A 27,018-nucleotide genomic window follows, 5' to 3' on the forward strand; every position below is an offset into this window, starting at 1 on the left:
CAACGGCTAGCCCTCTTACAGCAGCTCAATGGGGGCCAACGCGTGAGTTGGTCCGGCGGGACGCACCTCGGATAACTCCCAGCTGCTCACTTGGGTCAAGGCTCGCTTTGATTTGGGAAGCTGGCGACAGTCACGGGCGTCCGATGTCATCTTCCCCACGGATTGCCGTGGTCATGGCGCAATGGCTCAAGCTCTTTGTGATGGCACGGTTGTCTTTTGGCTTGCGGGCGCTTCTCAATATAAAAGACCATGGTGTTGGCTGCTCTCCTGGGGATTAGACTGTCGCAGCATCTCAATCTCTTCCAAGCCAGTCTGAGCCCAGTAACACCTTCTCATCTCTTTGACGGAATAGCTCCCATTCTGCAAAGATGGTCCTTCTCAAGTCCATCCTCGCCTACGCCTCGTTGGCCAGCGCCGCGGCGGTCCCTATCGTCCCCTCTGTCAACTTTGCGGGCGAAAAGGGCCGCTTCAGCGTCAACCTCAAGTACAACGAGAACTTCCAGCGCGGCGCCCGCGTGCCCAGCCTCGGGGCCCGCGACGACGGCAGCGGCACCACGCCCGCCTACAACAGCAAGTCGCGCCCTGACGCAGAGTACTACGCCGAGCTCCTGGTCGGCACTCCTTCGCAGACGCTGAACCTGCTCTTTGACACGGGCTCCAGCGACCTCTGGCTCTTTGGTGCCGACGCCCAAGGCGACATTGATCCCGGCCAGGCACAGTGGAACCACTCTGAGAGCAGCACCGCGACGCTCGTCAAGAACGGTAAGTGGGACATTGGCTACCTGGACGGCTCCGGCGCCAAGGGCACCATTTACAAGGACACCGTCTCGATTGCCGGTGCCACCGTCGCCAACCAGGGCGTCGAGTCCGCCACGGAAGTCAGCCCCATCGAGGACGGCTCCAGCATCCTTGGCGTCCCCCTTTCTGGCATTATCGGCTTCGGCTTCGACAGTCTCAACTCGGCCTCGCCGCAGCAGAAGACGCTCTTCTCCAACCTCATGCCGCACCTCGACGAGCCCGTCTTCACCGTCGACCTCAAGCACAATGCCGACGGCACCTTTGGCTTCGGCTTCGTCGACGACTCCAGGTACACGGGCAACCTCAGCTACACCGAGGTGGACTCGTCGCAAGGCTTCTGGAATATCACCGCGACCGGCTACCAGATCGGCGACGGCGACTTTGTGTCCTTAGAGTACAGCGGCATCGTCGACACGGGCAACTCCGCCTTTGATGTGCCCACCAAGGCCTACAACGCCTGGAAGAAGAAGGTGCCCGCCGGCGACATCACCGCGCGGACGGTCCTGCCTGACTTTTCCTTTGGCATCGGCGACGCCATCATTACCGTGCCGGGCGCGCACCTGAAGAAGAAGGACAGCGACGGAAGCTACAGCCTCACCCTCACTGACGCTGGTGATAGCGCGCCAACCTTTGGCTCGCCTGCGATGACGGGCGCGTATGTTGTTTTTGAGAATGGTGATGACGGTCCTAGAATGGGATGGGCCAACTCTGCCTAAGCAAGAGGTTTGTACATGTCAGCATATACCAGAACATATAATCGTATTTCTCGAAGAGAAAGCTACGTCGCAAATACATATTTACAGCACAAATTGACGGGGGCGTCCGTGGTGATGAAATGTGATGAATCGATCGCAAAAACTTGACTCTAGGTTTTAGCTTCGGTCAGCATGTGTAGCTGCCAGGTTTATGTTCGAGGCAATGCCGTGTTACCGAGGAGCATGGTAGGCGCAGAAGCAACTCCGCCAACCGTGGTTCTTGGGCATCACAAGATATTGGCTGACTGTAGAGATTGGGTAACATTGACCCCGCGTCGAACGATGCAGGCGCTCGAGGCACTTGCCTGCCGCTAACCCTACCAATGATGTAAGTCAGACTGCAGTCGAATACATGAGACTAAAAGTAGCTTGTTCAGCTAAAAATCGTTTACAGTGCAATACCAACTAGACACTTGTAAGAATAGTGGTGACACGGGCGCAACGATTTTGTGAACTAGCATTAAACTCCTCTCAGATAGATCGCAAACGACATGACCGCGGCTTGTTTTCTTGTGTGTTTTCATGTAACGTCAGTTATTCAATTCAACCCAAAAGGTTCAGGCTTTGTTTACAGTCATGCGGGGAAGCCTGTGATGTAATGCAGCATCAGACGGATCTTGTCCCTTGTTAGGCCGCGAAACCGCCGACTAGGGTCGCATTGCAGCTGTTAGTCGGCGCTACATTTGCCTTGGACAGGCAACGATGTCTGTAGTAGCCAAATGCCATAGCATTGCATCACAAGCAACGCTAAGAATCTGGCTTATAAATAGGTAGGTCGTCAGCGATGACCCGAGACTGTCTTGGAAAGCAGGCTGTGCGACATTGTGCCCTTGAGACAATTTCCAGCATGCGATTTGTTACAGGATTAATTGTAGCAGCAGGCCTTTTTGCGCAAGGCTGGGCCGCGGACTGCCCAGGCTATCACGTTGTTGCTGCAGAGGATAATGGCAACACACTGACAGCTCAATTGCGCCTGAGTGGCAAGAACTGTGATGTATACGGCGAGGACTTGCCGAAGCTCAAGCTACAGGTTGAATACCAGACCAGTGAGTCCAACTACACCCAACGTGTAGCCGAATTCGAATGCTGACCACATCTTCAGAATCTCGTCTTCATGTTAAAGTTTACGACGAGGCTGAGGATGTCTTTCAGATTCCTGAAGACCTCCTCAGCGCCCCGAAGGCAGATGGCTCCGCCGACGAGGCCACATCCGACTTGAAGTTTACATACAACGCATCCCCCTTTTCGTTCAAAGTCACTCGAAAGTCCTCCGGTGAGGTCCTTTTTGACACCACTGGTCACAGCTTAGTTTTCGAGTCGCAGTACCTCTATCTGCGCACCGCGCTGCCCGATGACCCCAACATCTACGGCCTCGGCGAGAGCGCCGACCCGTTCCGTCACTCGACAGGCTACTCGCATGCTATTTGGAATTCAGGCCAGCCGTTCATGCCGCCGAATACAAACTTGTACGGCGCGTACCCTCTGTATTACGACCACCGCGGCAGCCGGGGCACGCACGCCGTCTTCTTGCGCAACATCAATGCGATGCGCATCAACATTGACAAGGACGCCAACGGATCCTACCTCGAATACAACACCGTCGGCGGCGTGTTCGACTTTTACTTCCTGGCCGGCCCCTCGCCCAAAGACCTGTCGCTGCAGTTCGCCGATGTCGTCGGCAAGCCGGCCCTCATGCCCTACTGGGGCTTTGGCTTCCACCAGTGCAAGTACGGCTACAAGTCTATCGACGAGACGGCCGAGGTGGTCGCCAACTACAGCAAGGCTAACATTCCCCTCGAGACAATGTGGAATGACATTGACTACATGGATGGCCGCGCCATCTTTTCCCTTGACCCCGTCAACTACCCACTAGATAAAGTCCGTGCCTTGGTGGACAAGCTGCACGCGAACAACCAGCACTACATGATGATGGTGGACCCGGCCGTGGCCCGCCGCGACTACAAGCCGTACAACGACGGCGTCAAGATGGACACGCTGATGAAGGAGTCGAATGGCAGTGTGTGGACAGGTGTGGTCTGGGCTGGCCCGAGCGGATTCCCGGACTGGTTCGCGCCGAATGTGCAGGATTTCTGGAACGCGCAGTTTGAAAGCTTTTTCAACAAGGATACGGGCGTGGATATCGACGGCTTGTGGATCGACATGAATGAGCCGGCGAATTTCTGCGACATCCCATGCAATCCTCAGGCCGCAGCAGCCAGGGGTGTATCGGATAGTACGCCATCGTCGGAGCTGGTTAGACGAGAAGAAGCCAAGGGCAAGCACATGGGTCTGCCGGATCGTGACTTGCTGACGCCGAAGTACGACATCAAGCCCTTCTTCAACGGCTTGAGCGGACAGAGTATGCCGACGTATCTGCAGCATGCGAATGGCTTGGTCGAGTACGATGTACATAATCTGTTTGGCAGCATGATGGGCCGAGTCAGCCGCCAGACCTTGCTTCAGCGTCGCCCTGGACGCAGACCGTTGATGTAAGTGGTCATTTGCTGGTCAACACCCAGACAAGCTAACAGCAGTAGCATTACCCGTTCGTCCTTGATCGGTGACGGACGTAGAACCGGGTAAGTCATGTCTTTCTGGGCACACCAACATGATGCTAATGGAAGCAGTCATTGGTTTGGTGATAACCGCTCCAACGATGATGATTACCGCCTGCAAATCGTCCAAATGATCCAGCACGTCGCCATGTACCAGACGCCCATGGTCGGCTCCGACGTCTGCGGCTTCAACTACGCGACCAATCCCATCCTCTGCCAGCGCTGGGCGACGCTCGGTGCCTGGAACCCCTTTTACCGCAACCACGCCGACATTTCGGCGCCGCACCAGGAGTTTTACCTGTGGCCCGAGGTCGCCGCCGCGGCGCGCAAGGCCATTGACCTTCGCTACCGGCTCCTCGACTACATGTACACCAATCTGCACACGCAGCACCAGACGGGATTTCCGATGCTTTCGCCGCTGGTGTGGCAGTACCCGCACGATCCCGCCACGGCCGCGATTGACCTGCAGTTCTTCTTTGGCGAGGCCTTCATGGTCAGCCCAGTCACGACACCCAACGACACGTCAGTGACGTTTTACATGCCGGATGACTTGTTCTACGACTTTGACACCGGACTGCAGGTGCAGGGCGGCGGGAAGCAGGTCACGCGGGAGAATATTGCATATGACGAGATTCCAGTGCATGTCCGCGGTGGGAGCATCATCCCGATGCGAGTCAAGGGTGCGTGTACGACGACGGAGCTGCGCAAGAATGGCTTTGAGCTCCTCATTGCGCCAGATAAAGATGGAAAAGCGAGCGGTAGGCTGTATCTGGATGATGGTGATTCTGTGGCTCCAGCCGAGACGAGCGCCATTGAGTTTGCGTATGAAAATGGCACGCTTACTTCCTCGGGTTCGTTTGGGTACAGCCCAGGCGTCAAGGTGCAGCTGGTGACTCTTTGGGACGCTCCTATGCTTGACTGCCATGCGTACAATGCGACGAGCAAATCGCTAGCAAAGGCTGCCGACTTGTCTCTGACAGAGACTTTTACCTTTGACGTGACGAGTCACTGTGAGAGCTGAGTCAAGGTCTAACGGAGTAGCTCATCTTAGTTGAGGTATACTGAAGGACAATACATCAGGTACATCTAGTTTACACTAGTGAGGACAACGAGAAAGACGAGAAATAAAAATGAGAAGTAATAAGAAGAATTATAAAGCCTATGGGGCTAAAACATGGGACAATTGAATTTAAAGTTAAGTCACCTTTGTTTCGAGCTGCATTGTAACTCAAGACATGGGCCTCGTCTGCCCGTCGTCGCCCAGCCTTAACGGATGGCCTGCGTCGGCATTGACATACGTGAAGATACGCCTACTCCTCCTTCCTGAAAGAAACGTTGCGCTCCGCCTGAGGATTCCTGTTTCGCTCGCCGAAGAAGACTTCCCCAGCCTAGTTTGTAGGGCTTACGCAGCAGTACTGGTGTTACGCCACCGAGTGCCATAAATGGTCCGCCAGCCTCGCGAGTCCTACAAGAACCCCGCGCCGCCCACTCAACGTTGCCATCTCAGTCATTGCCCACCACTCATTGTCGCGTCATATCAAAGAGAGTCGGCTCTCAGAATATGAACATAAACACTCTCCGGAGGTCTCCAATTTTACATTTATTCAACACACCGCAGCAGAAAGCATGGCGCAGCATTCCGAAAGCGACATGATTCTCATCCTAGGTCTGCCGAGGACCGGTACACAGAGTATGTTCGTGTGACGCCTGGCTGCAGTAGTCTCGCATTTCAGCTGCTCCTCTAACAAGTACAACCTTTATAGCCTTGACGGAAGCGTTGCGGCTACTAGGACATCCTCCAGTCTACCACATGAGCGAAGTCCCCAACAACCCGACCCATTACCCAATGTGGTCCGGCTTGATTGAGCGCAAGATCAAACACCCGGACACTCTCCTCACTGCGGTCGACTTTGAACCCATGCTCAAAGACTACCCAGGCGGCAACTCCGACGTCCCGTCCGCCATTTTTGGCATCGACCTGATCCACGCATACCCCAAGGCCAAGGTCCTGATTACCGAGCGGGACGAGGATGCCTGGGTTGATTCGATGAAGAGGACCCTGGTCCTCGCCCACAGGGAGGAGCAGGCCAGACGCGAGGACAGGCTAAAGACGGGTACGCAGAGCGAGCTGGAGGAGCAGAAATACAATCTTCGCATGGGCTATCACACGTGGTTATGGAACGACGACTTTGAGACCCACGGGCGGGCGTACTGGCGCAAGTACCAAAAGGAGATCCGCGAGGCTGCCAAGGCGCACAGGACAGAGGGCGATGTGCTCGTTTTTAACCCCAAAGATGGCTGGGGTCCTTTGTGTGAGTTTCTGGGGAAGCCGGTCCCGAGTGACATTGGTTTTCCACACGAGGGCAACAAGAGCGTCTGGTCCACCAAGGACATGGAGCACAACTCTTCTGAGAAGAAATGATACCCAGTAGAGTTGCATGTTTTGATGCATCTCAGACCATTTACTTTAAAAGTGTACGGAGCCGCAAGACTTCTGTTTTGTTTACAATGAATCTCCTTGGCTTTTGCTCTGCTCCAGAGCTCTACTCCCGGCTAAAGCCACATGCCACGTCCAGGCTACGAGCATGACATTGCGCAACATTTACTTCGTTCACAATGCTACAAGCGCTGAATAGAATGCATACGCAGTACTTCACTTGTTTACAATATATCCTTCATGGTTCTCTCGGCCTATTCCTTGTCAGCATTCCTACCATATATGTCGTATAGAATCATCAGACTTTGCGTACCTCTGCCACAACATCATACTCCCTCACCCACTTCATAAACTCGGGACTATTCTGATCCGCACCCATGTCCATCTTGACGTCCCTGGCGTCCTGCGGCTTCCTCCCGGCCGAGCGCACGATTTGCTCGTCGCGCGCGGCCTGCGCCGCGCCATCCGGCAGGCTGCGCAGCCGAGCGTTGTTCATCGACCGCTGCACAAACAGCTCCGCGCGGGGCTTGCGCATCCTCTCCCAGGCCTCCGTCACCGCCCCAACACTCGCGCCGCCGCCGCCGCCGCCGCCGCCGCTCAGCATCCGCGCGAGGCTGATGCCGTCCTCGATGCCCTGGCTCAGGCCTTGCGCGGCATGCGGGATCATGGCGTGCGCCGCGTCGCCAAGCAGCACGACGCGCCCGCCGTTTCCGCTCCGCCAGGTGTCGAGCGCCGGGCCGACAGCAATCTGCCACTTTTCCGCACGCTCAATCTCGCGCAGGCACGCGCGCGTGATGGGGTTAAAGTCGGCAAAGAGAGCGCGCAGGCGCGACACGTCGGCGGGCGCGTTCCAGGTGCCGTCGACGGGGCCCGGGTCCGCGTGGTCGACGTCGATGAACTGCACGCCGTACTGCCCGCCGTGCAGCGGCCGGCTGAGGACGAAGCGGCCCGGGCCGAGGGTGCCGTGCGTGGTCCCGGGGGCGAGCCACCCTGCGAGGTCGGGGTTGGCCTGGAGCTGCGAGACGGGCAGGGTGGCGAGGAAGATGGACTCGCGAAGGGGGATGGGGTCGGTGTTGCGCTGGGGGAAGAGACATGCCCGCACTCGAGACTTGATTCCTGTTCATGAGCATAATTTAGCATGTACGGTCCGTTTAAGACTGTTTTGGAAGCTGCGGTGATGCTGACCGTCCGCAGCGACTATGACATCGCCTTCGAGTACTTGACCATCACTGGTCCGTAGAGTCGCCTTGTGGCCCTGGTCCTCCACATGCTCGATATTCCGGCCAAACTGCACCTCGACGCCGTCCGCCACCGCCAATTCATACAGCACGCGCTGCACCGAGGGCCTGTCCGTCTCGAAGCGCCTGTCAAGCAGGTCCGTCGTCGCAAACGGCGCGTCGCCGCGGTACGACCAGTAGCACAGCCGGTCGCTGCGCACGCTGACGGCGTCGAGCGCCGCGTGCGCGCCGCGCAGGTGCGATAGCGCCTTGACCGCGGCAGGCTGGATGACGAGCGCGTTGCCCTGGCTCTGCAGGCCGCGCTGGCGCTCGAGGACCGTGACGGCGTGGCCGTGCTGGCGCAGCGCCGCGGCGGCGCAGAGACCGGCCGGGCCGGCGCCGACGACGATGACTTTGAGGCTGTGCGTGGACAATGCCGCCATGGAAAAGTGAGATTTTGGTTCTCCTGGTGAGAAGAGTCAAACTGATGCAGTGAGTGGTGGTAAGAGAGTTGATTGAAAGGGGCAGGGTTTTCGGCGAGAGGCTCCCGAGTTCCTAAATTTAGAGTATAAGTCTGGGAAGGATGTGGAGGTACGGAGCCTGCCGGAGTCGTCCGCGCTCCCGAGCCGTTCCGGGTGATGTAACAGGTAGAGGGCCTCGTGACCATTTTAAAGGGCAAATCACAACTATGTGCAAGCTCGATTCTGTTATCAGACACAGAGAAGCAATTCTGCAGTCATTGATGGAGCTGCAGTAGTATTCCCAGTGTACGACAACACGAAAAGCACGCCAATATGAAAGGGTGCATTTCTACAACTGGTGCATGAAGAACGTTCAAGGCTTACGGGCTTTGGAGGCTGTCTGAAGATATTCTTTAGTAAGTGTATGTGTTGAGTTTTCCGATGTCGTTGTTCCCGTGACGTCGCCGCCCGACGATCGATGTCGTAGCACGGAATTGTCCGCGTTGATGGTATCAGGCACATTGACACCAACTCTGCCACAACTCAAACAAAATGTCCTAGCTTCAAGCAAAAATATCATTTTTTCTCTTTTGAAAATACACGATCAACATTCTCCGGCCCACAGGTGGCTAATGGGTCGCTCGTCCCCTCACGTTTAATACAGGGTAGCGCAATCATCTCTCGGTTGCGATCTCTACAATGGAGAGTAGTTGGGGTTGATGTGAGCCAATATTTTCCTTCAACAGGCATCCTCTACGAATAACACAAGCTTGTAAATTCTAAAATTGCTATATTATATGCATGTCGAGTCGCGCGCGCTCTACAATGCCGACTTGGTACGACCCGTCGTGTTGCGCTCAAACTTGAGCGCCAGCGAGACCATGTGCCCAAGCATAATCAGGTCCCCCGACTGGTCTCGAATTTCAATACCCTGATCGAATTTTCCTCCCGACAGCTGCTTGGCTAGGAGGCGCACGTGCAGCCACTCGACGCCCTCTTCCGGCAAAAGCTCCTTGGTCTCCAGATTCAGCGCCAGCGTGGCGAACCAATACGGTTGCGTCTTGCCAGGCTTCTGAGCCACCGTGCTGCCGCTGTCTCCCTTGGGCGGCGTCGCCTTGGCCTTATCCTCGTCCTCCTGTTTCTTCATCTGTTCTACCAGCTCCTTGACCTCGGGTGCAAAGAGGTAGCGCTCCATCTCGTACGGCAGCAAGTCGGCGACGTAGGGCAGCACCTGCTGGGTGAGCTTCTCGTCCGTCTGGAGACGCACCCACATGTCAAAGACGCCGGGCGTGAAGAGGCCCTTCTTGGGAACGTACATGGCCTTGCTGGGCAGGCTGGCAGCGTCTTTGCTCCAGTCGCCGGGCGGGACGCTGAGGGTCCAGTTGTCGTCGCGGTTGTCTTGAAGCAGCCGTGCAAAGTCGGGGTCGGGCAGAGACGTGCCAGCTAGCTCGGCGTGCGTTTTGTAGGCAGTCGGGAGAGTCATGGAGGGGTCAAAGTCGTCCATGTTGGCAAACACCATATTGGCGAGCAGCGGCCGGCGCGACTTTTCACGATCGAACCAGGGCGCCGATTCGAGGAGGGCGCCTTGCCATACGCTGACCTGAATGTTGGACAGCATCTTGCCCTTCTTGACATCCTCTACGACAATGACGGCCTGGCCGGTAGAGCAACGATCGGGAAAGATGTATTGTGAAGTAACCAAGTGCGGCTGACCACGCTTTGAGGTGTATTTGGAAGCGGCGATGGCCATACAAGATGCACTGTAGCCCCCGTTGACAACTCGATGGCTGTTAGCCGCTGCGATCCGGGCTTGGCCGAGAGGAGCGAGATGACATACCATTGCCTACACAGTATTGCGGGTTGAAGTTGACTTTGAATGTTTTTTCATCCAATTCCTCAAGCCTGACAGCGTCACGAAATTGGACGAGATCTGCGGGAGCCATGGCGTCGTGGGTATGTATCACCAAGGCGATGCTGCCTGCGGGACAGATTTTCAGATGCCTACAGAAGGGCGATGCGGGCTGATGCGTATATGCAAGCGTTCTGACCGAATGTGTGATAAAATCTGGATAATGAAAGAAGTTGAAATTGTTCCTGACTCTGATAAGTCGACAATCGCGGTTGTATGGGCCTCGGCTGTTAGCGACAAGTGCTTCAGTGGTTGAGCGGCTACTTAGGCGGTGCCTCGGACGAACTACGCTGAGAGATGAATGATCAAACTCAAAGATGGTCCACGTGACACGGGGGACCGGTGATATAATATCGGTAGAGATATAAATTACAAAGGCATGGCAGTAAAATGGCAAAGCTGTGTTTTTGTGACAAGTGAATGATTGATCAAGCTGAAAGAGTCGACCGTGCTTATATAACCGTGGCGGTGGTGGGCTGGTTGTCTGGCACCTGATGCGCGCCCTATGCAGCCTTGCTATCCGGCGCTGGCAGGAAACATCGTTTGCCCACGGTGTTGATCAACATGTTCACATCTGGAAACACGCCGCACTGTGCGAGCAAGAGTGTCACAACCTCACACGGGCCATTGGGGCAGCCTTGGTAGTTGCTGGGGTGCACTGTTATATCCGGGTTGGGCAGCTGGAGAACATTGCAGTCCTCCAGCCTCACTGTCGAGCAGAGGCTCGTAACTGCGCCAGGCAACTGCTGTATATCGTATGTCGAGCACATTGGCAAGTAAACAAATTAAAGACTTTTCGAGATACGGACGAAACGAGCTCGTTGCCTATATAGGCGCGCACCATCTTGTCTGTGCAATGCGGTTGTTGCTTTACTTGTAATCGAGAACACGGCTGCATTTCAATGTGCTTCGTTTGAGGCAGAGGCGCAATTGCTCGCAAAAACCATGTGCCAAGGTATAAGGCTGTCATGAATTCTTGGGCAGTATATCTGGTGGGAGCGTAGCGAAGTGTACTGCCACGGACTGAATATTGGCACGGTAAAAGGCAATCGGCACAGAGATTGCGGGATTGACAGCAACCTACACCAACTGGCGGAGGGAGCTTCGGAGCCAGGAAATGCACCATTAGCGTGCTGACTGGCAAGATCAGCGTAGCAGCAAATCTGCAGAGCTCTTCCGCGAATCTTGAGTGCTTTCGGCGCCTCGGGAGCCAGCCAGCGACGAGGCCCCAAAGCTCGTACCTTGCAGCCAACTACTTGTGATCAGCGGAAGGAGAGGGCCAAGCTTGGGCCGCAGAGAGGCACGATGGCGTGGACGGAAGAACGGCAGGGCGGTGCAGGTGGTGCGATTATGGGAGCCTGTGGATGATTGTGCGGTGGAGCGTGAGACAAGGCCAGTCAATGGTTGTCGTCATGCTCAGCTGGGGACAGGGGCAGCGGCGACAGGGATTGACACGATGTCTCGGCGCGTGAAGAGTGCGGGAAGTATTCCACATGTAATGCGGTCGCATATTGCGTTGTTTGTTTGCTTCTTTTCCGCGGTCCGTGGGGTAAGCCACTGTCAATGGCAATTGATTAACGGCTGGAGTAAAAAGAAACATTTACAAAGCTTGTCATTCGGACGGGAGATATGCTGGAGAGGTGCGCGCGCTGGAGAGGAGTGAACCGACACAAGTGGACGCGAGCGTCAATGACGAACGATCAGCGACATGTCTGGTGAAAGGATCCAGCTTGATAGGCGCTGCAAGGACGGTGCAGCGGGTGCGTAGCAGTTTGCTGGGGTTGTCGTGGGTCTACCAGCAAGGTTAGCTTCAAGGGCGAGTTGGGACGGGGAGAGGACATTTGCGGGATTGAGGGCATGGTGACGCCGTGACGGGGGCCATGTCGGTAATTCTACGAGACGAGACGGGGGATCAAACGACGCAGCATAATGCTTGGGACGGACGTGAGCATGCATCTGCGTTACGAATAAAGCTGCTGTGCGCAAGCATAGGCAATGCGGCGAGTGTAGTACTTTGTTGAAGAAGTATGATTGGAGAAGAGAGTCTGGAGATGGTGTTGCAACAGTGGAAGAGCAATTCGCGTTTGCCATGTTGGTGGCAGCTGGCGAGATACTGCGTTTACAGGTTGCCAGCTGGCAGCGAAACGGAAACAGTATCTACCTACCTTACCTTAGCTTACGGGACGATGCCGCAGGCTGCCGCTGTTGGAAGGGAAGACTGCATCGAGCATGTATTTGTCATCTTGTGCGTACCTACGGATAGTTACAGGCTGCATCTATTGGTAGACTACATCATGACAAGCAGAGAAAGCAGACGGGAGAAGCAGAACCGAGACAGTGACGAGCTGAGTTCGGACTTGTCGTGGATGCCCTGGCCTCATTCAGTGCGAATACGGCTGGGTCGAAATCAGTGGATTACAGCACCTGTGAGGATGACTAGGTAGGTAGGTAGGTACCTACCCAGTACTGATAGCAGTGCTCTGCACCCCTGTCTTTGGCCATCGCAGCATCAAGTCCCCCTACAACGCCCCTGTAGCGTAGCGCACCCAGACTGATATCACTGCACAGCCCAGCTTGCTCTTTTAAATAACAGTACAGATTAATTTCCTTTTGCTGCGACTCGTTCGTCCGTCCGTCTACCAGTTATCGTCTAACCTGTCTCGGTCCTTGTTTCTTTTTCCTCCTTCTCTCTGTCTTGACAAATCCTGCGTCGTCAATCCGATTCCCCTCAAAACTGTCAGCTTCCCCAACCTCGCCGCTCCTTTGTCTCGCCCTGGCTTCAACTCTGCATCGCCGCCATCTCGCCCTCCAAAGCAACGCTCCTCTGCCTTCTACCTGCTCACCTTCCTATCACATCATCCGCTGCTTGCTCACGCCGCCTCGCTAGCTCCCGCTTTTAGTTGCATGCTCCCATTTTGCCTGCCCATCTAGGCGGGCGAGCACCACTGGAGACGGTCACGCTGCCAGCGCTTGATTGCACCGTCTGATTGGGTCACAGGGCTCGTGGTGGTACGGCTGCTCATCATTGCCTGTACCTTGACAATACGCATACACTAGTCCTGCTAGGCTCTGCTAGCCTGCCGCCAGCAAAAGCCTCCCGAAAGAAAAAAAAGCATTCGCCTTCCGAGCCTCGACCCCCCCAAATTCGCTCTGACCAAATTACTTGCTACCCTCGTGCTTCGCCCACTCCGTGCCTCGCTCCACCGACGGCCTGCGCTGCCTCTTTCGACACTCTTGGCGCCAATAGTCGCTGCATGCTCATCGCGACGCTTTCACGACACCCATTACGTCTTCTCACTGGCTGCTCACTGGCTTTCTCACGGCTCACTCACGACCCGTCACGACCCGCCAAAAGGTCCTGCAGCCTCAATTGAATACGGCGTGGCACCACAGATTCTTGGTACTATCGCGTCTCAGCTCCTCCTGCTTGGTACCCCGACTCGTCCGACCGGCTAGCGACCTGCCTAATTGCGACGCCCATTGTCTTCTCTCCACATTCTCTGCCATCGCCGTTCCGACCGCCGAACTTCCTCTTTGTTTGCATTCCTCTCTTCGCCTTCGCCGTCATCTTGCTTCAACCTTGGCCAGCTGCCAGCCTCGGATTTCCCCACAATCTCTGGATTTCCCGCACGCCCATCATCCTCAAGCTTCTCCTGATCCGACCAATTCTCCCATCCTTGGTCCTTCCGTCGACCCTAAACCGGAGCTGTTGCATCCATCATGGATAGGTAAGTTTGCCAAAATCGCCATCCCAACAACAAACTTCTGCGGCTGTCTCAGCCCACCCACTCACCCTCCACCACATGCCCACGACTCGTGTGCGCCTCACCTGTCCATTACCTTTGTCTTGTTCCTAGGCCTTCTCTGCTTGTCGCCACTTAAATATTGTCACTACTAGGTTGCTAACCTTCTGCGCCCGCGCAACTCTATTCAGCTTTATACACGTCCCCGGCTGGTCGCAGCATATATCACACAAACCGTCATCAGGACGCCCACTGAGTGGCCATTTTCGCTCTCTTTCTTCCGTCTCGGCCACCAAGCCAGCGCCTCCCTCTCCCTCTTCCAAACCACACCTCGCGCTCAAGTCGCCCAAATCGACCTCGCAACTACCCAAAATCTCCCTCTCCGCGCCTTTTCTCGACGATGAAATGAGTACTCTTCCCGATCCCCGAAGCCGCCGGGTGAGCAACGCCGAGGACCAAGATAACGACTCCGATACCCCCAGCCATCATCCCGACCTCAGCGACGAAATCGCCACCCTCAGCACAAAACTCATCAACGCAATCAACCACCAAACCGCCCTCGACGATACCCTCTCCGCCACCCGCCAGGAACTACAGACCGCACACGGGCGCATACGTGAACTCGAGCACCAAAATGAGACGCAACGTGAAATGATGGCTGGTGATGTCTGGATTCGCAAATCTACCGTCGAATCCGACAAGCGTGCCATGAAGGTCAAGCTGGACACCGAAGTCTCCAAGCGTCTAGACACCGAGGCTGCCAAAAAGAGGATTGAGCAGGAGCTCGAGACTCTGACCACCGCTCTCTTCGAGGAGGCTAACAAGATGGTCATTGTCGCCAAGGAGGAGTCCAAAGACCGCGAGGACGCTGTCCAGCGCAAAAATGACTTGCTAAAAGCACAGCTCGAGGAGTCTGAAGCGCTGCTTAAAAATCAGCAAACCCAGTTGTCTGAGCTCAAGCGCGTCATGGAAACCATGTCTCTAGACGACCAGCAAACAAACACAACTGCTCCCTCGTCGCCAGGTCTGCCGAGATTAGACACCGTCGCCGGCGACCGCCTACCGCCGCCAGATTCTGCCACGGCCTCTCCGCTGCCCGACTTCTTCGCACCCGCGCCCCCGACGAGCCTCCAGCACCTCATCCTCCCGGTTCTGCGCCACGACCTCGGTGCCTATGATGATTTTCTCAACCTCGCGCATCAGTCCCACAAACGCCCTGGCAGCCGCATCTCTTCTGGCTCCATGGGCGGCCTCGCCGCGCTCGGCCTCGGACTAGCTGGGTCTACCTCTAGCGGCCACATGTCCAACGCCTCGACCTCGTCACTCCCAAATCCGGCATCCGCAGGCAGCGGTCCTTCATCGCCCAACACACCCGCCTCTTCGACCCAAGGAACGCCCAACCAGCATTTGCCGATTCCTGCACTCAAAGAGACGAAATTCTACAAACGCGTTGTTGTCGAGGATATCGAGCCCACGCTGCGACTCGACTCTGCCCCTGGACTGTCATGGCTGGCCCGACGCAGCGTCCTCACTGCCGTTACGGATGGCACCCTCGTCGTTGAGCCAGTTCCCACCAACGTCAACTATGCACCGGCCGCCCGACCGCAGCTTTTCCCCTGCGCGCTGTGTGGCGAGGTCCGCAAAGAGCCGCAGTATATGCGCAACCACCGCTTCCGCACGACCGAGTCGCCATCGGCGCAGAGATACCCTCTCTGCAACTACTGCCTCGGCCGCGTACGCTCGACGTGCGGCTTCCTCGGCTTCCTGCGCATGGTCAAGGACGGCCACTGGCGTGCCGATGACGAGGACCACGAAAAGACGGCCTGGGAGGAAAGCGTCCGCCTTCGCGAGCAAATGTTCTGGTCCCGCATAGGTGGCGGCGTCATCCCCGCTTCGCAAGCAGACTCGCCCACGGACGAGGTGCCTCAGGCGTCTGTCGACAAGGTCCTCAGCACCACGCTCACGGTACCAAAACTCTCGCCCGTCAAGGAGAAGGGTGTCGCCGAGGGCAACCCTGTATTCGACCACAAGGCACCCGCCAGGGAGCCACGCACTCCGCCTGAGCAGACGGACGCTACGGCACATACGAACCAGCTCGGCGAGTCGACTGAGCTGCGCAAGGAGGCTGACCAGGAGGCGGCAACCCAGCCGCCCGTCATTGTCGAAGATTAGAAGGTGAACACAACCATCAATGGCCACGTCTCTCCACGGATAATTGTGTACAACGAGCCTGCGACGTCGTTTTTTTCTCGAACATTTTCTTTCAAACATTGTTCATAATGTATATTGTGTATTATATGCGCACGGAGACCACAGCTGGCATATCCCATTTACGGATGCAACCCCTGGAGCTTGTCCACGTTTTTCTTTTTGTCCTTGGTACTTTTCTTTTCGCTAGGCGCATTTTTGGGATGGGAGAGGAAAGGAGGGGGTTTCAACCACGAAGACGACTTTTGCATTTCAGGCGTTCTCTTTTTTTCTTGTTTGCTTTGGGATTTTTGGAGGGAGGAAAACTATTTTAATCACTGGACTTGAACGCGGGGGGACGAGATGGGGCAGGTATAATTGCATTGCAGTCACTATAAATGTATGTGTTACTTTTTCCTGTGACTTTGGCATTTGTGCCAGGTCAATTACATGTGAACATGATTGGCGTACACGACACAGAATATAGCTATAATTAATTGGCCATGTCCACACTGCGAGATGAACTTATGTCAACACATGTGAACTGTATTATATTGAATGTCCGTTCCTATCCGAAACCAGCCCGCGCAATTGCATACAGCAGCAACCGAAATGTTCAATAATAAGAAAATAACCGCATACAATTATAGCCTTTTAATCTTTTCCACTATTACATTTGAGAAGAAATCTTCTTTGGACGTCCAATGCTCATCATACAGAGGTTGCAAGCACGTCGCCTGCCCCTTTGTTTACTTCCTGGTCAAAACAATTACAGCTCGTCCTTGCGAGTAGCTTCCTTGCCTTCGCTGGCAGGCTTGGCCTTGGAGCCCTCAGCCTCCTTCTCGCCATCGCGGCTGGCCGCGGCATCCTTGGCCGCTGCGGCCTCCTTGCCAGCGACCGTCTTTTCGTCGACGCCGTCAACGTCCGGGTGGGGAGGGGCAACACCGGCGCCGCCAATCTTGCCTTCCCATCCGCCGTCGGGAGCGGGAATCTCGGCGCCAAGGTCATCCACGACGCGTGTTCTCGTCTCGTACTTGGTCTCAAAGTCAACCTTGCCCTTGAGCTCTTCAACCTGCTCGTCGCTCAACAGGTTGCCATCCTGATCACGGAACTCTATCTTCTCCTCCTTGGCGACGATGGAGGTCTCGGAAGAGGGGGCAGCGACAGCGGTGGCGTTAAAGACCGCGCTGCGGGCCGAGGCGTAGTCCTCGTACTTGTCGTAAAAGGTGTTGCAGTCAAAGTCCCAGTTCGAGAAGAGCTTGAGGGTGTTGCACTCGCCCTTGGTCCACTCGTTGCCGTAGGCCAGAGGGCTGTATAGGGCAAAGGCGGCAATGGCGAGAATCAGGAACAGCGACGTCGCGGCACGGTTGATGACGGGCAAGTTCTTGCCCATGCCACCGAAGCGAGCGGTGGCAAAGTCAAACATCTGACTGAGAGCAATAACACCAAAGTAAAGAGCCGGGAAGTAGTGGTGGAGGAAGAGCTGACGCTTCATCAGGAAGAAGGGGAAGTAGTGCAGAGCCCAGCCAAGAATCGAGCTGCCGAGTTCGTAGTCGAAGCGCTTGACGACGGGGTTGGAGTAATCGTCGCAGCTGCGCTGCCAGCGGAGAATGGCAATGCCCTTGAAGGCGACCCAGATGGCAACAGTCAGAGTGACGGACCACCAGACGATGGGGTTACCCAAGAGGTAGATCTGGGTGTGGTTGCGGCCCCAGAAGTTGATACCACGGCGCAGAATGGGCCAAGACTCAGGGCGAGAATCCCAGGCGTGAGAGTCGGTGAGACCAGCGTTGGTCTTCCACATGACCTTGTGAAGCTCAATGAATTTGCCAAAGAAGCCGGGCTTGCGGTAGTTGACCTTTTCAGCATCCTCACCGAGCATGGGGTGCTCGTTGTGCTCGATGTACCACAGACTGTTGGGAAGACTGCCGCCCTTGGCGCAGGTAACCTCTTGCTGCTCGGAAGCCCAGTCAGGCAGCTTGACCTTGTGGGAGAAGAGCACACAGCCAGTCATGAGATGGACAAGACGAAACTTGGTCTCGATGGTGCGGAGACGCTCCTTGGCAACGGCACCCTCAGACTGCTTCTTAACAATTTCAACCTTGAAGTAGTCATTGGCATCACCCTCGAAGCCTTCGTATCCGTAAGCAGAAACTTCGTTTTGCCACTCAGCCTCGGACACAGGAGGGCGAACATCGTGGGAGTGGAGGCGGCGGAAAGTGGGAGTGTGGAAGAGACGAAGGACGGTGCCGTCCTTGATGTACTGGGGCTCGGGGAGGTTGTCCCAGGCTTGCGTTCCGTTAATGGGCTCGCCGTCGATTCCAAGAGGCTGGGTCTGGTTCTCGAGCAGCCAGATGTTGTTGTCGTCCTTGTGCGGGTAAAGGGTGATTTGCTGCTGCTTGGAGCCGGTAGGGTACATCAGAGGGTGGGAGTGCAGGTATCCGCCTTGGGTGTTTACGTGGCGGATGCTAACGCGGCTGCCCATGAGGACATCGGCAGCGACATCGTTCATGCCCTTGTGGTTGAGGGTGGCCTGGAACTCGGAGCTCATGAATCCATCACCGTCGCCGGGGTTGACGAGGCAGAGGAAGTGGATAGCGAACATGGCCAGGTAGAAGATGGCGGGAATGATGATGAGGCAGAAAACACGGGCGGCGAAGTGCTTGAACCACGTCGGGAGAGAGACGTTCTTGTTGTCGCCGAGGAGAACCCAGAGCTGGATGAGGGTCAAGGCACCAACCCAGGCAATGGTGAAGAGACCAACCCACTTGATGCTACCGGTGATACCCAGTCCAAGGCCGGTCATGGACAGCCAGAACCACCAGGTAGCGCTGAAAGCCTTGGAGGGACCGAGCTCATGCTGGTTGGTGAAGCAGCTGAAGGCGAGAGCGGTGAAGGCGGTGGCGGCAACAAGAGGAGCGTCGAGGAGGATGAGACGAGCCTGGGTAAGGAGACCGTTTTCTAAAAATTGTTAGCGAGTCTGTGACTTCTACCGCACCTGGCTTTGCGGTACGCACCAAAGATGATCAGGCCAGCACCCATGGCTGCAGTAAAAGTACGGCAGCCGACAGCCTTGAGAGTCAGGAAGATGCACGGAATCAGAAATATGCCACAGAGAGCAGGGTAGAGGCGCATGGCAACGTAAGGAACACCAGGTTCCAAGTAGTCCTTGCCAATGTCCTTGAAGTCAAAGTCACCGTCGAAGCCAGCGAGCCAGCCGGTCAGGGCAATCAGCATCTTGGCCAGAGGAGGGTGAACATCCATGAAGAACTTTCCCTTGATGTACTTGGAAGCGAAACCACCAAAGCTAAGGTGGAATGCGTGGTCAGTCTTCGTCGCGAGGCGATCAATTGCGCAGGGAGCCCTGGACTTACTGGACTTCGTCAAAGACAACGCTGGTGGGCTGCGAGATTCTGAAGATGCGCACAGCAGCACCAACAATAGTCAGGGCAAGAAGCACGAGGTAATCCGTGCCGGGGAGCAGAAAGACATCGTTGTCCTCTACACCATCAGACTGGTACGAGGTGCTTTTTCCCTTGGCCGCAGCCTGTGACTTTGATGGCAAGGGGCTTTTGCCCCGAGCCGAGCTCGGTCTGGCCATTGTAGAGTATTAAATCTGCGGGGAGAGACGTCGATCGAGGTATTGGCGAGTCTCAAAGGCTTCGACGCGGTGTCGTCAATGGAAAGAAGGTCGAAAATGGGGGACAGGAAAATTTGACAAGAAAATGTGAATGAGCGTGGTGAATATGAAGCTATACAGGAGCAGCCAAGCAAAACCAAATTAAGAAGAGGAGCTGCTAGGAGCAAAAACCCGTCAAGAAGAAAACAAAAGAAGATTGAAAAGAAAAGCCACGAATCCGCAACAAGCAGGAAGCCGTAGAGGATGGCGAATAGAGTCGGCGTGAGAAAGGGGGAGGGGAGGAGGAGGAAAGGCGTTGGCGATGCGGCGCGCGCATCACGGAAATGTAGCTACGTTGGCCTGATGGGGCGGAGGTTTGCCTTCCAATGGCGGCCCTTGAGCCCCTTGTTCTGGCTGCATGGCGCGCTGTTTTTAGGAGAGAGATCCCGCCAAGGCAGCCTGATGGGGCATATTTTGCGCGACGCTAGCGCTGGTTACAGCGTGAGTAGCGCTGAAACTCCTCTGTAAGTCGGTTCAGGTCCCCGTAAATTGACACGAGGCGGGGCTCATCGCAGCGCCAAACTTTTTGCTTCAGTGCTCTTTCTGCGCTGCCACAGGCTGGGTGCGCTGGAATTGTGGATTTCTAGTGCGTTGCCCGTGCCCTCCTCATGCCATTCAGCTCCCTCTTTTTTTTTTTTTTGGCCAGTTCCTTAAAAAGTTGTACAGGTCCTGACCTAAATGCCCTTGAAAACTGTACGTCTGAACTGACAATGCGGTACGATACAGTGTTCAAGATTGAAGCCAAATCGGCCTGCTGTTGACATGTTCGCTCTTCTGTCCTCCCCGCAGCCTGTCGACGATGCGCTGCCAACACCGGATGAAGTCAACATCAGCCGCACATCAGGGGCTCCCGCCTCGCCCCGTGGATACGAGCCAGCTGCGCTTTGGGCGATTGACTCTGCATGTGCTACCTACATACAAGCTGTCCGTTCGCTGGATGCCCTTCAGCGCGCACAGCCCAGGCCGTCCGAAAAGGACATCTGGCGCTTGGTCTGCACAGCTGCTCCGGGAAAGCTCAGCGCGAGGACAACTCATGATTACACCACATCTTTGACGTGAAGCTTTCCATGTCTATAAATATCAGCTGGACATTGCCAGGCCAATCCAATACCACCTCCAAATAATCTGTCCAATTTTGTGCCAATGGCCCACTGTAGCTTTCATCTGCTAACACCCCCTGCATCGATGGCGAGCCAAGCCGACTGCCATCAATAAGATTCCTGACTAAGCTTCCCCGGCCATCGGGTTAACCTACCACCGAATTTTCTTGGAGCCTGCTGCATCGAGACTCGCGAATCGCGAAATTTCCAAGTCGTAGCAATCAGCTTTTCTGCATTCAGCCACCCAGCCTCGCATCGCCAGCTCCAGGGCAATCTTGTCCTCACCATGGCTGCTAACGGGACCAACGGCGACTCCGCTGCCGTTCTCGATGAACTCAAGGCTCCCGCCGGCGTCGTCCTGCCGCCCCGCGAGATTCGCAACATTCTCGAAAAGACCGCCGGTTACGTCGCGCGTAACGGTGCCGTTTTCGAGGACCGCATCCGCGACAAGGAGCAGGCCAATCCCAAATTTAGCTTCCTGAACCCCGAAGATGCCTACCACCAATACTACCAGTGGCGCCTGACTGAGGTGCGTGCCGGTCGAGGAACGGACATCGCTGCCGGTCGCGCAGGAGAAGCCGCGAAGGAACCCGAAAAGCCCCAGGGCCCTCCTAAGCCACCTGATTTTCATTTCTCTGCGCGCATGCCCAGGATCAATCAAAAGGACTTGGACATCATCCGCCTGACGGCTCTCTTTGTCGCCAAGAATGGACGTCAGTTCATGACCCAGCTCGCTCAGCGCGAGGGTGGCAACCCCCAATTTCAATTTCTTGTTCCCAACCACACATTCCACAACTTTTTCCAGCACATAATCGACCAATATACAACATTATTACGAGCGGGCGGGCTAGGCGGCGAAGGCGGCAAGCTCCAGGAGGAACAAATTGCCGAGCTCGAAAAGAACATTGCCGACAAGTTTTACGTGCTCACACGCGCAAAGCAACGCGGTGAATATATTAGATTCCAGGAGCAAGAAAAGGCCCAAAGAGAAGAGGAGGAGGAAGAAGCCAAGGCAGAGTTTGCGCGCATCGACTGGGGCGACTTTGTCGTTGTCGAGACCATCAACTTTACCGATAGCGACGAAACGGCCAACCTGCCACCGCCCACGAACCTCTCCGAGCTCCAATACGCATCGCTAGAAGACAGAAACAAGGCTTCCATCAGCGCCAATCTTCGCATCGAAGAGGCTATGCCCGGCGAAGAGCTCGGGCAAAACGGTTATAATGCTGCCGTACCAGGGCCACCAGCCTACCCGCTCCCAGTCCATCCTGGCTACGCTCAACAACACAACCAGCACTACCAGCCCCAGATGCCTCAGCAACCACAAAAGTCGGCGCAAGAGCTTGAGGAAGAACGCAGGATACAGGAGCGTGCCGATGCCCAGGCCCGTATGCACCAAGCCCAGAATGTAGCCCGTGGCGGTGGGCCTCAGATGAAGATTCGCGAAAACTACGTGCCCGGGGCCCAAAAGGCTAAAAAGGTGCAAATGGCAATGTGCCCCAACTGCAAGCAACAAATTCCTCTGAATGAAATGGAAGAGCATATGAGAAGTAAGCTTTGGTCGTCACACAACAAGACCACCAAATAAGCTAACATTATTCTAGTTGAACTTTTGGATCCCCGATGGAAGGAGCAAAAGTCAAAGGCCGACGCGCGCCACGCGCCGTCCAACATGTCACAGGTAGACGTGGCCAACAACCTGAAGCGACTCGCCAGCCAGCGCAGCGACGTCTTCGACCCTGTCACCGGCCTGGCCGTGTCGGAGGACGAGCTCGCGCGGCGGAAAAAGGCCGTCATCAACAGCTTCGACGGCAACCCCGAAGGCCAGAGCCAGGCGCATATGAGCCATCTTCAGGGCATGAATGTCGAGGAGCAGATTCGCGCTATTCACCAAAAGTTTGCAGATAAAAAATAGTCTCAGTATGGGGGTCTGGCAAGGCGCGGGTTCTGGATATACAACAATATCTACATGGGTGATTCAGCAATACTGTTTTATGGTAGTTGGGCGTTTTCTTCTTCTGATATTATCTATGGCATGCTGGAGGTGTTCCACCATACAACAGGGCGAGCGGCGGAGAGGGGTTCGCTCAGCAACTGAGCAGTGTAAAGATAGTAAACCAGCCGGCGAGATTTAAATAATACCAAATCATGAGCAGATGGAATCTGCTTGAATATCATTTCGCTTTTACCAGCTGCGACAATGCAACGGCGAGAAGAGGGAGTCAGCTAGAGTATCCTCACGCGAATGATTGGCTAGGCGGGGGCGTTGCGGCGGAAGCTGCACAGAAAGACAAGACAATCCACCCCACCTTGATACGGGACCGAATGACGCTCCTCTCCGCCTCATTTGTACAGCTTCAGCTCCATCCAAACCCGCGCAGTCTTTTCCTTCCTACCACCAGTACTCTAACACGCGTTTCGCATCTCGCTGCAGCTTGTCGAAACTATACAACCCTCAACAAGGCGACAAAGCGACGACCGACAAGTTCGACCGACCGCCCCCCTCTACGCCAAGCACCGTTGCGCCAGCCCGCCTTCGTTTCGTTACAGCCCCGGGGGCGCGGCCGTTGCCTACCTTTTCTACTCCAAGCTTTCCTTCGCAAACCGTCAAGCTGTCCGAACACCAGACCCCCGGCCAGGGCGCCGGCGTAAACCAGCCCTCCACCTCCCCTCCTCCCGGAGCCAGCACCTCGCCTCCCAAGAGCCCCAACCTGCACCGGCCAATCATGCAGGCCATGCCCGACAACCGCCAGCAGAGCTTTGACGAGATCTACGGCGCTCCAGAGAACTTTCTCGAGATAGAGGTGCGTTGTTCCGTCTTTCTCCTACCCTAGCTATAGGAGAGAGGGTGAGGTGTATCTTTTGCTGACCAGAGAAACAACACCAAAAAAAACAGGTCCGTAATCCGCGAACGCACGGCATGGGCCGCTCCATGTACACCGACTACGAGATTCTGTGCCGCACCAACATCCCTGCCTTTAAGCTGCGCCAGAGCTCCGTCCGCCGCCGCTACTCGGATTTTGAGTACTTTCGCGACATTCTCGAGCGCGAGAGCGCTCGCGTGACCATCCCGCCCCTCCCCGGCAAGGTGTTTACGAACCGCTTCAGCGACGACGTGATTGAGAGTCGACGCGCGGGCCTGGAAAAGTTTCTCAAGATTGTCGTGGGACATCCGCTGCTGCAGACGGGCAGTAAGGTGCTCGCTGCCTTTGTACAGGGTAAGTGGTGTTGTGCCAGCCAGGAAAGGAACGGATTTTATTTGGATGAGGAGACGGCTGCTAACGGGCGGGAACAGACCCTAACTGGGACAGAAACGCTTGGTAGGGAGACTGATAAAAGAGTTGGGCGTGAATTGGGTTGGGAACGTTGTCTTGTTCGGTCAACATTTTTTACCATCAGGCTCAATTTGTCATACGCAACATACGATTATTCCCTGGTTACAAATCAAACACTTTTTTTTTTCACTCTGCTATCACCTGTCATCCAGGATACCGTGATATTGATAGAGGCAGAGGCAGACAATGAACTCGCACGGCTTTTCCACGATGAGATCTCACACGCGGCAGGCTGAACGTATGTTGGGAGCTGTGTGAGAAGGCGGTGGAACGTTGTCATAGTGTGTGATGACAGCCAGCCGGTGTTATTGCGGTGAAGCAATGACGAGACGATGGAAAGATTAATGTGATTTTTACTAACAGACTTCAATGCGCAAAAAGTGGCATACTGGATACAGAACAAGGAGGGGGTTGCTGCATGCAGGAGGGTGCTCTCAGGCAGCACGCCAAAATGTAAACGTTGCCTGGCGCTCCCGTTTTTCTCAGCAGCATTCCAAAATACATTCATTATCCATCATGAGAAGAAGAAACTTGAGCTAGAATCAAGTGAGTCTCATTTCACGAGCTAGTATTCTCCAAAATTTCTGCTGACTGCCCTTCTGCGTCATTTGTGCGTCTCCAGACTGCCTCAGGTTCGACACCGCCCACAAGCTTAATAGAGCTGAATTTCCATCCTTCATCAACATGTCAACACATCAGCATCTCGACCTGTCGCCCTCCAACCCTCACACGTAAACAAACCTGGGCTGATTACGCTTGCAGCAAGCGCTTCTTTCGGATAACAGCGCCGGCAGACTGCATACAACTACGCCGGTACCCGTAGCGTCTGTTCCTGCAACCACCCGCACTGCTGCCACCATGAACTACTACGCAGCAGCGCCAAGGGTGTTTGGCCGAGCTCTTCAGTCACACATGCGCCCATGGGCAGTCGCAGCAAGCGTTGCTATCTCGTCACGGCACATCATGCACTCGACGTCTCGTCTCGACAAGTGCTGTGCGTCAAAGAAGCAAAACGCCGTGCCACCGGGCATTCGGCCCGAACCAGCGATTGGCTTCTGGTCGTCGCGACCAACATGGCACAGGGCCTCCCTCAACACACTCCGCTGCCTCGTCGGGTGCACGACAGGTGATTTTAGCGCCATGTGGCTCCTCCAGGCACACAACCCTGAGCTGGGCATGCCCACCATCATGGCCATCTCCAGTATGTTTCTCTTAAACTTTCTGCTTCTGCTTGCGTCCCCGCGTCTTGAAACGCACTCCCTGTTGTGAACCTGGCCTAACACAACCATTTGTGCCTTGCAGTGGCGGCCGGGATATCGACTTCCATGGTGCTGGAGACGGTGCTGCTCCGTCTCGGTCGCGATGGCCTCTCCTGGCCAGCGGCTGCGAAAACTGCTGCGGGCATGAGTCTCATCTCCATGATTACAATGGAGCTTGCTGAGAATGTCGTCGACTATTCTTTGACGGGCGGCGCGGTGGCATTCGACTCGCCTACGTTCTGGCTGGCTGCGGCGGTGTCCATGGGTGCTGGGTTTCTCGCGCCGCTGCCGTACAACTACCACCGTTTACGAAAGTATGGCAAAGCGTGCCACTGAATGACACGAACCTATGTAACAATATAGACTTAAAGTAGAGCTCTCTGACGAGGCGTCGCCTAAATCGTGTGCTCATGCTAGCTCTGCAGTATTTAACAGCGTCTTCCCCCCTCCACTTTGGCAAGTTCTCAGCCATTCCTCCACCATTGTTTCTCTGCCCCTCCTCTCCAATTTTGCAAGTGTTGACATTTGTTCATAATTCTTTCACAATGAATTATGATTGGAGCCTGAACGCCTCGGGAGGGCAACCACTGGGGCCGTCGCCGCAGCCACCGCACCAGATCACGCCGCAGAATCTATACCAAACTCTGCGGCAGCTGGGCACTCTTGGAGCGCACTTTGTCTTCGAAGCTGAACATCATGGCAATCGACATTGGCTCTTCGTATTCAGCAGACTCAACGGATCCAAGATCGTTGTACGCGTCCAGAAACAGTACCAAGTGCCGGTTCATCCGGAGATTGTCCAGAACATGGTGCGGCGCGAGGTCTACGTGCTGAAGAAGCTAGAACAGATTCGATTCCTGTACGCACCGATATGTCTCGCCTTCGACATCTCGTACAGCAACCCGATCCGGTTCCCCTTCCTGGTGCTGACCTGGACGGAGGGCGAGCGGTTGATCTGGACAAACCATCACCCGACACTGGACCTGCGCATCAGGGTCATGAATCAGCTCTCCCGCCTGCAACTGGAGCTGATCGATAACTCGCTGGAAAGCCGTAAGAATTTGATGTCCCTTGGCGCTACGGCAAGATGTTCTTGACAGTGGCTAATGGAGACGTCAGGTGCGGAGACGGCAAAGTACTTCTACACGCGGCACATTCACGACAACATGATGGTTGCTCCTCGAGGTCTCCCCGGCGCTGGTGGTATACCTACCCAGGAGGACTACTGGAACCAATTGTCTCACCTCGAGTGCATACTCGGCTCGGGCCATGGTGATAAGACTTATGCCATTGCACATAACAACATCACATACGAAAACATCATCGTGGACAAAGACTGCAATGTTGAATGGTATGTGGCCCGGATCTTCCACTTTTGCTTTATAGACGCTTATAAAATAGCAGCATCGTCGGTTGGAGTCATGCTGGCGTGTATCTCCTGGGCCAGGCTGCCGTCCTGCCTCGCATCCTCACTCCCGACGTCAACTTCCGGGACTTCATGGAGGCGCAGCTGACGGCCGAGCAAGCCATCGACGACAAAATCCAGTACCGGCACTGGCTAAACGTCTGGGACCTGGCCCGGA

At 55.4% G+C, this 27,018-nt stretch overlaps 11 protein-coding genes across 11 annotated transcripts; 8 read left to right on the forward strand and 3 right to left on the reverse strand.

Annotated features, from left to right (window-relative positions):
* Positions 1-368: 368 nt before the first annotated feature.
* On the forward strand, positions 369-1,514 carry LMH87_001794 (uncharacterized protein; the record flags this gene model as incomplete). The annotated part of the gene is made up of 1 exon (XM_056193131.1): positions 369-1,514. One exon carries the CDS (start codon positions 369-371, stop codon positions 1,512-1,514), a length of 1,146 nt encoding a protein of 381 aa, XP_056050199.1.
* An 886-nt stretch (positions 1,515-2,400) lies between these two features.
* Positions 2,401-5,129, forward strand: LMH87_001795 (uncharacterized protein; the record flags this gene model as incomplete). The annotated part of the gene is made up of 4 exons (XM_056193132.1): positions 2,401-2,599; positions 2,656-4,042; positions 4,091-4,132; positions 4,181-5,129. 4 exons carry the CDS (start codon positions 2,401-2,403, stop codon positions 5,127-5,129), a joined length of 2,577 nt encoding a protein of 858 aa, XP_056050200.1.
* Positions 5,130-5,734: 605 nt separating this feature from the next.
* On the forward strand, positions 5,735-6,530 carry LMH87_001796 (uncharacterized protein; the record flags this gene model as incomplete). Its single annotated transcript, XM_056193133.1, has 2 exons — positions 5,735-5,798; positions 5,872-6,530. 2 exons carry the CDS (start codon positions 5,735-5,737, stop codon positions 6,528-6,530), a joined length of 723 nt encoding a protein of 240 aa, XP_056050201.1.
* Positions 6,531-6,769: 239 nt separating this feature from the next.
* On the reverse strand, positions 6,770-8,205 carry LMH87_001797 (uncharacterized protein; the record flags this gene model as incomplete). The annotated part of the gene is made up of 3 exons (XM_056193134.1): positions 6,770-6,799; positions 6,859-7,661; positions 7,731-8,205. 3 exons carry the CDS (start codon positions 8,203-8,205, stop codon positions 6,770-6,772), a joined length of 1,308 nt encoding a protein of 435 aa, XP_056050202.1.
* Positions 8,206-9,043: 838 nt separating this feature from the next.
* On the reverse strand, positions 9,044-10,166 carry LMH87_001798 (uncharacterized protein; the record flags this gene model as incomplete). Its single annotated transcript, XM_056193135.1, has 2 exons — positions 9,044-10,002; positions 10,061-10,166. 2 exons carry the CDS (start codon positions 10,164-10,166, stop codon positions 9,044-9,046), a joined length of 1,065 nt encoding a protein of 354 aa, XP_056050203.1.
* Positions 10,167-13,852: 3,686 nt separating this feature from the next.
* LMH87_001799 (uncharacterized protein) lies at positions 13,853-16,047 on the forward strand (the record flags this gene model as incomplete). Its single annotated transcript, XM_056193136.1, has 2 exons — positions 13,853-13,860; positions 14,067-16,047. 2 exons carry the CDS (start codon positions 13,853-13,855, stop codon positions 16,045-16,047), a joined length of 1,989 nt encoding a protein of 662 aa, XP_056050204.1.
* A 784-nt stretch (positions 16,048-16,831) lies between these two features.
* On the reverse strand, positions 16,832-19,663 carry LMH87_001800 (uncharacterized protein; the record flags this gene model as incomplete). The annotated part of the gene is made up of 3 exons (XM_056193137.1): positions 16,832-19,023; positions 19,080-19,369; positions 19,437-19,663. The coding sequence occupies 3 exons, from the start codon at positions 19,661-19,663 to the stop codon at positions 16,832-16,834; spliced, it is 2,709 nt and encodes a 902-aa protein (XP_056050205.1).
* Positions 19,664-21,127: 1,464 nt separating this feature from the next.
* LMH87_001801 (uncharacterized protein) lies at positions 21,128-22,756 on the forward strand (the record flags this gene model as incomplete). Its single annotated transcript, XM_056193138.1, has 2 exons — positions 21,128-22,391; positions 22,446-22,756. 2 exons carry the CDS (start codon positions 21,128-21,130, stop codon positions 22,754-22,756), a joined length of 1,575 nt encoding a protein of 524 aa, XP_056050206.1.
* Positions 22,757-23,567: 811 nt separating this feature from the next.
* On the forward strand, positions 23,568-24,165 carry LMH87_001802 (uncharacterized protein; the record flags this gene model as incomplete). The annotated part of the gene is made up of 3 exons (XM_056193139.1): positions 23,568-23,645; positions 23,738-24,059; positions 24,137-24,165. 3 exons carry the CDS (start codon positions 23,568-23,570, stop codon positions 24,163-24,165), a joined length of 429 nt encoding a protein of 142 aa, XP_056050207.1.
* Positions 24,166-25,034: 869 nt separating this feature from the next.
* Positions 25,035-25,771, forward strand: LMH87_001803 (uncharacterized protein; the record flags this gene model as incomplete). Its single annotated transcript, XM_056193141.1, has 2 exons — positions 25,035-25,377; positions 25,479-25,771. 2 exons carry the CDS (start codon positions 25,035-25,037, stop codon positions 25,769-25,771), a joined length of 636 nt encoding a protein of 211 aa, XP_056050208.1.
* Positions 25,772-25,845: 74 nt separating this feature from the next.
* LMH87_001804 (uncharacterized protein) lies at positions 25,846-26,949 on the forward strand (the record flags this gene model as incomplete). The annotated part of the gene is made up of 4 exons (XM_056193142.1): positions 25,846-26,488; positions 26,555-26,786; positions 26,840-26,866; positions 26,940-26,949. 4 exons carry the CDS (start codon positions 25,846-25,848, stop codon positions 26,947-26,949), a joined length of 912 nt encoding a protein of 303 aa, XP_056050209.1.
* Between the last annotated feature and the right edge of the window lie 69 nt (positions 26,950-27,018).

Source organism: Akanthomyces muscarius, chromosome 3 (genome assembly GCF_028009165.1).
Source record: "Akanthomyces muscarius strain Ve6 chromosome 3, whole genome shotgun sequence".
In the NCBI taxonomy this organism is placed as follows: domain Eukaryota; kingdom Fungi; phylum Ascomycota; class Sordariomycetes; order Hypocreales; family Cordycipitaceae; genus Akanthomyces; species Akanthomyces muscarius.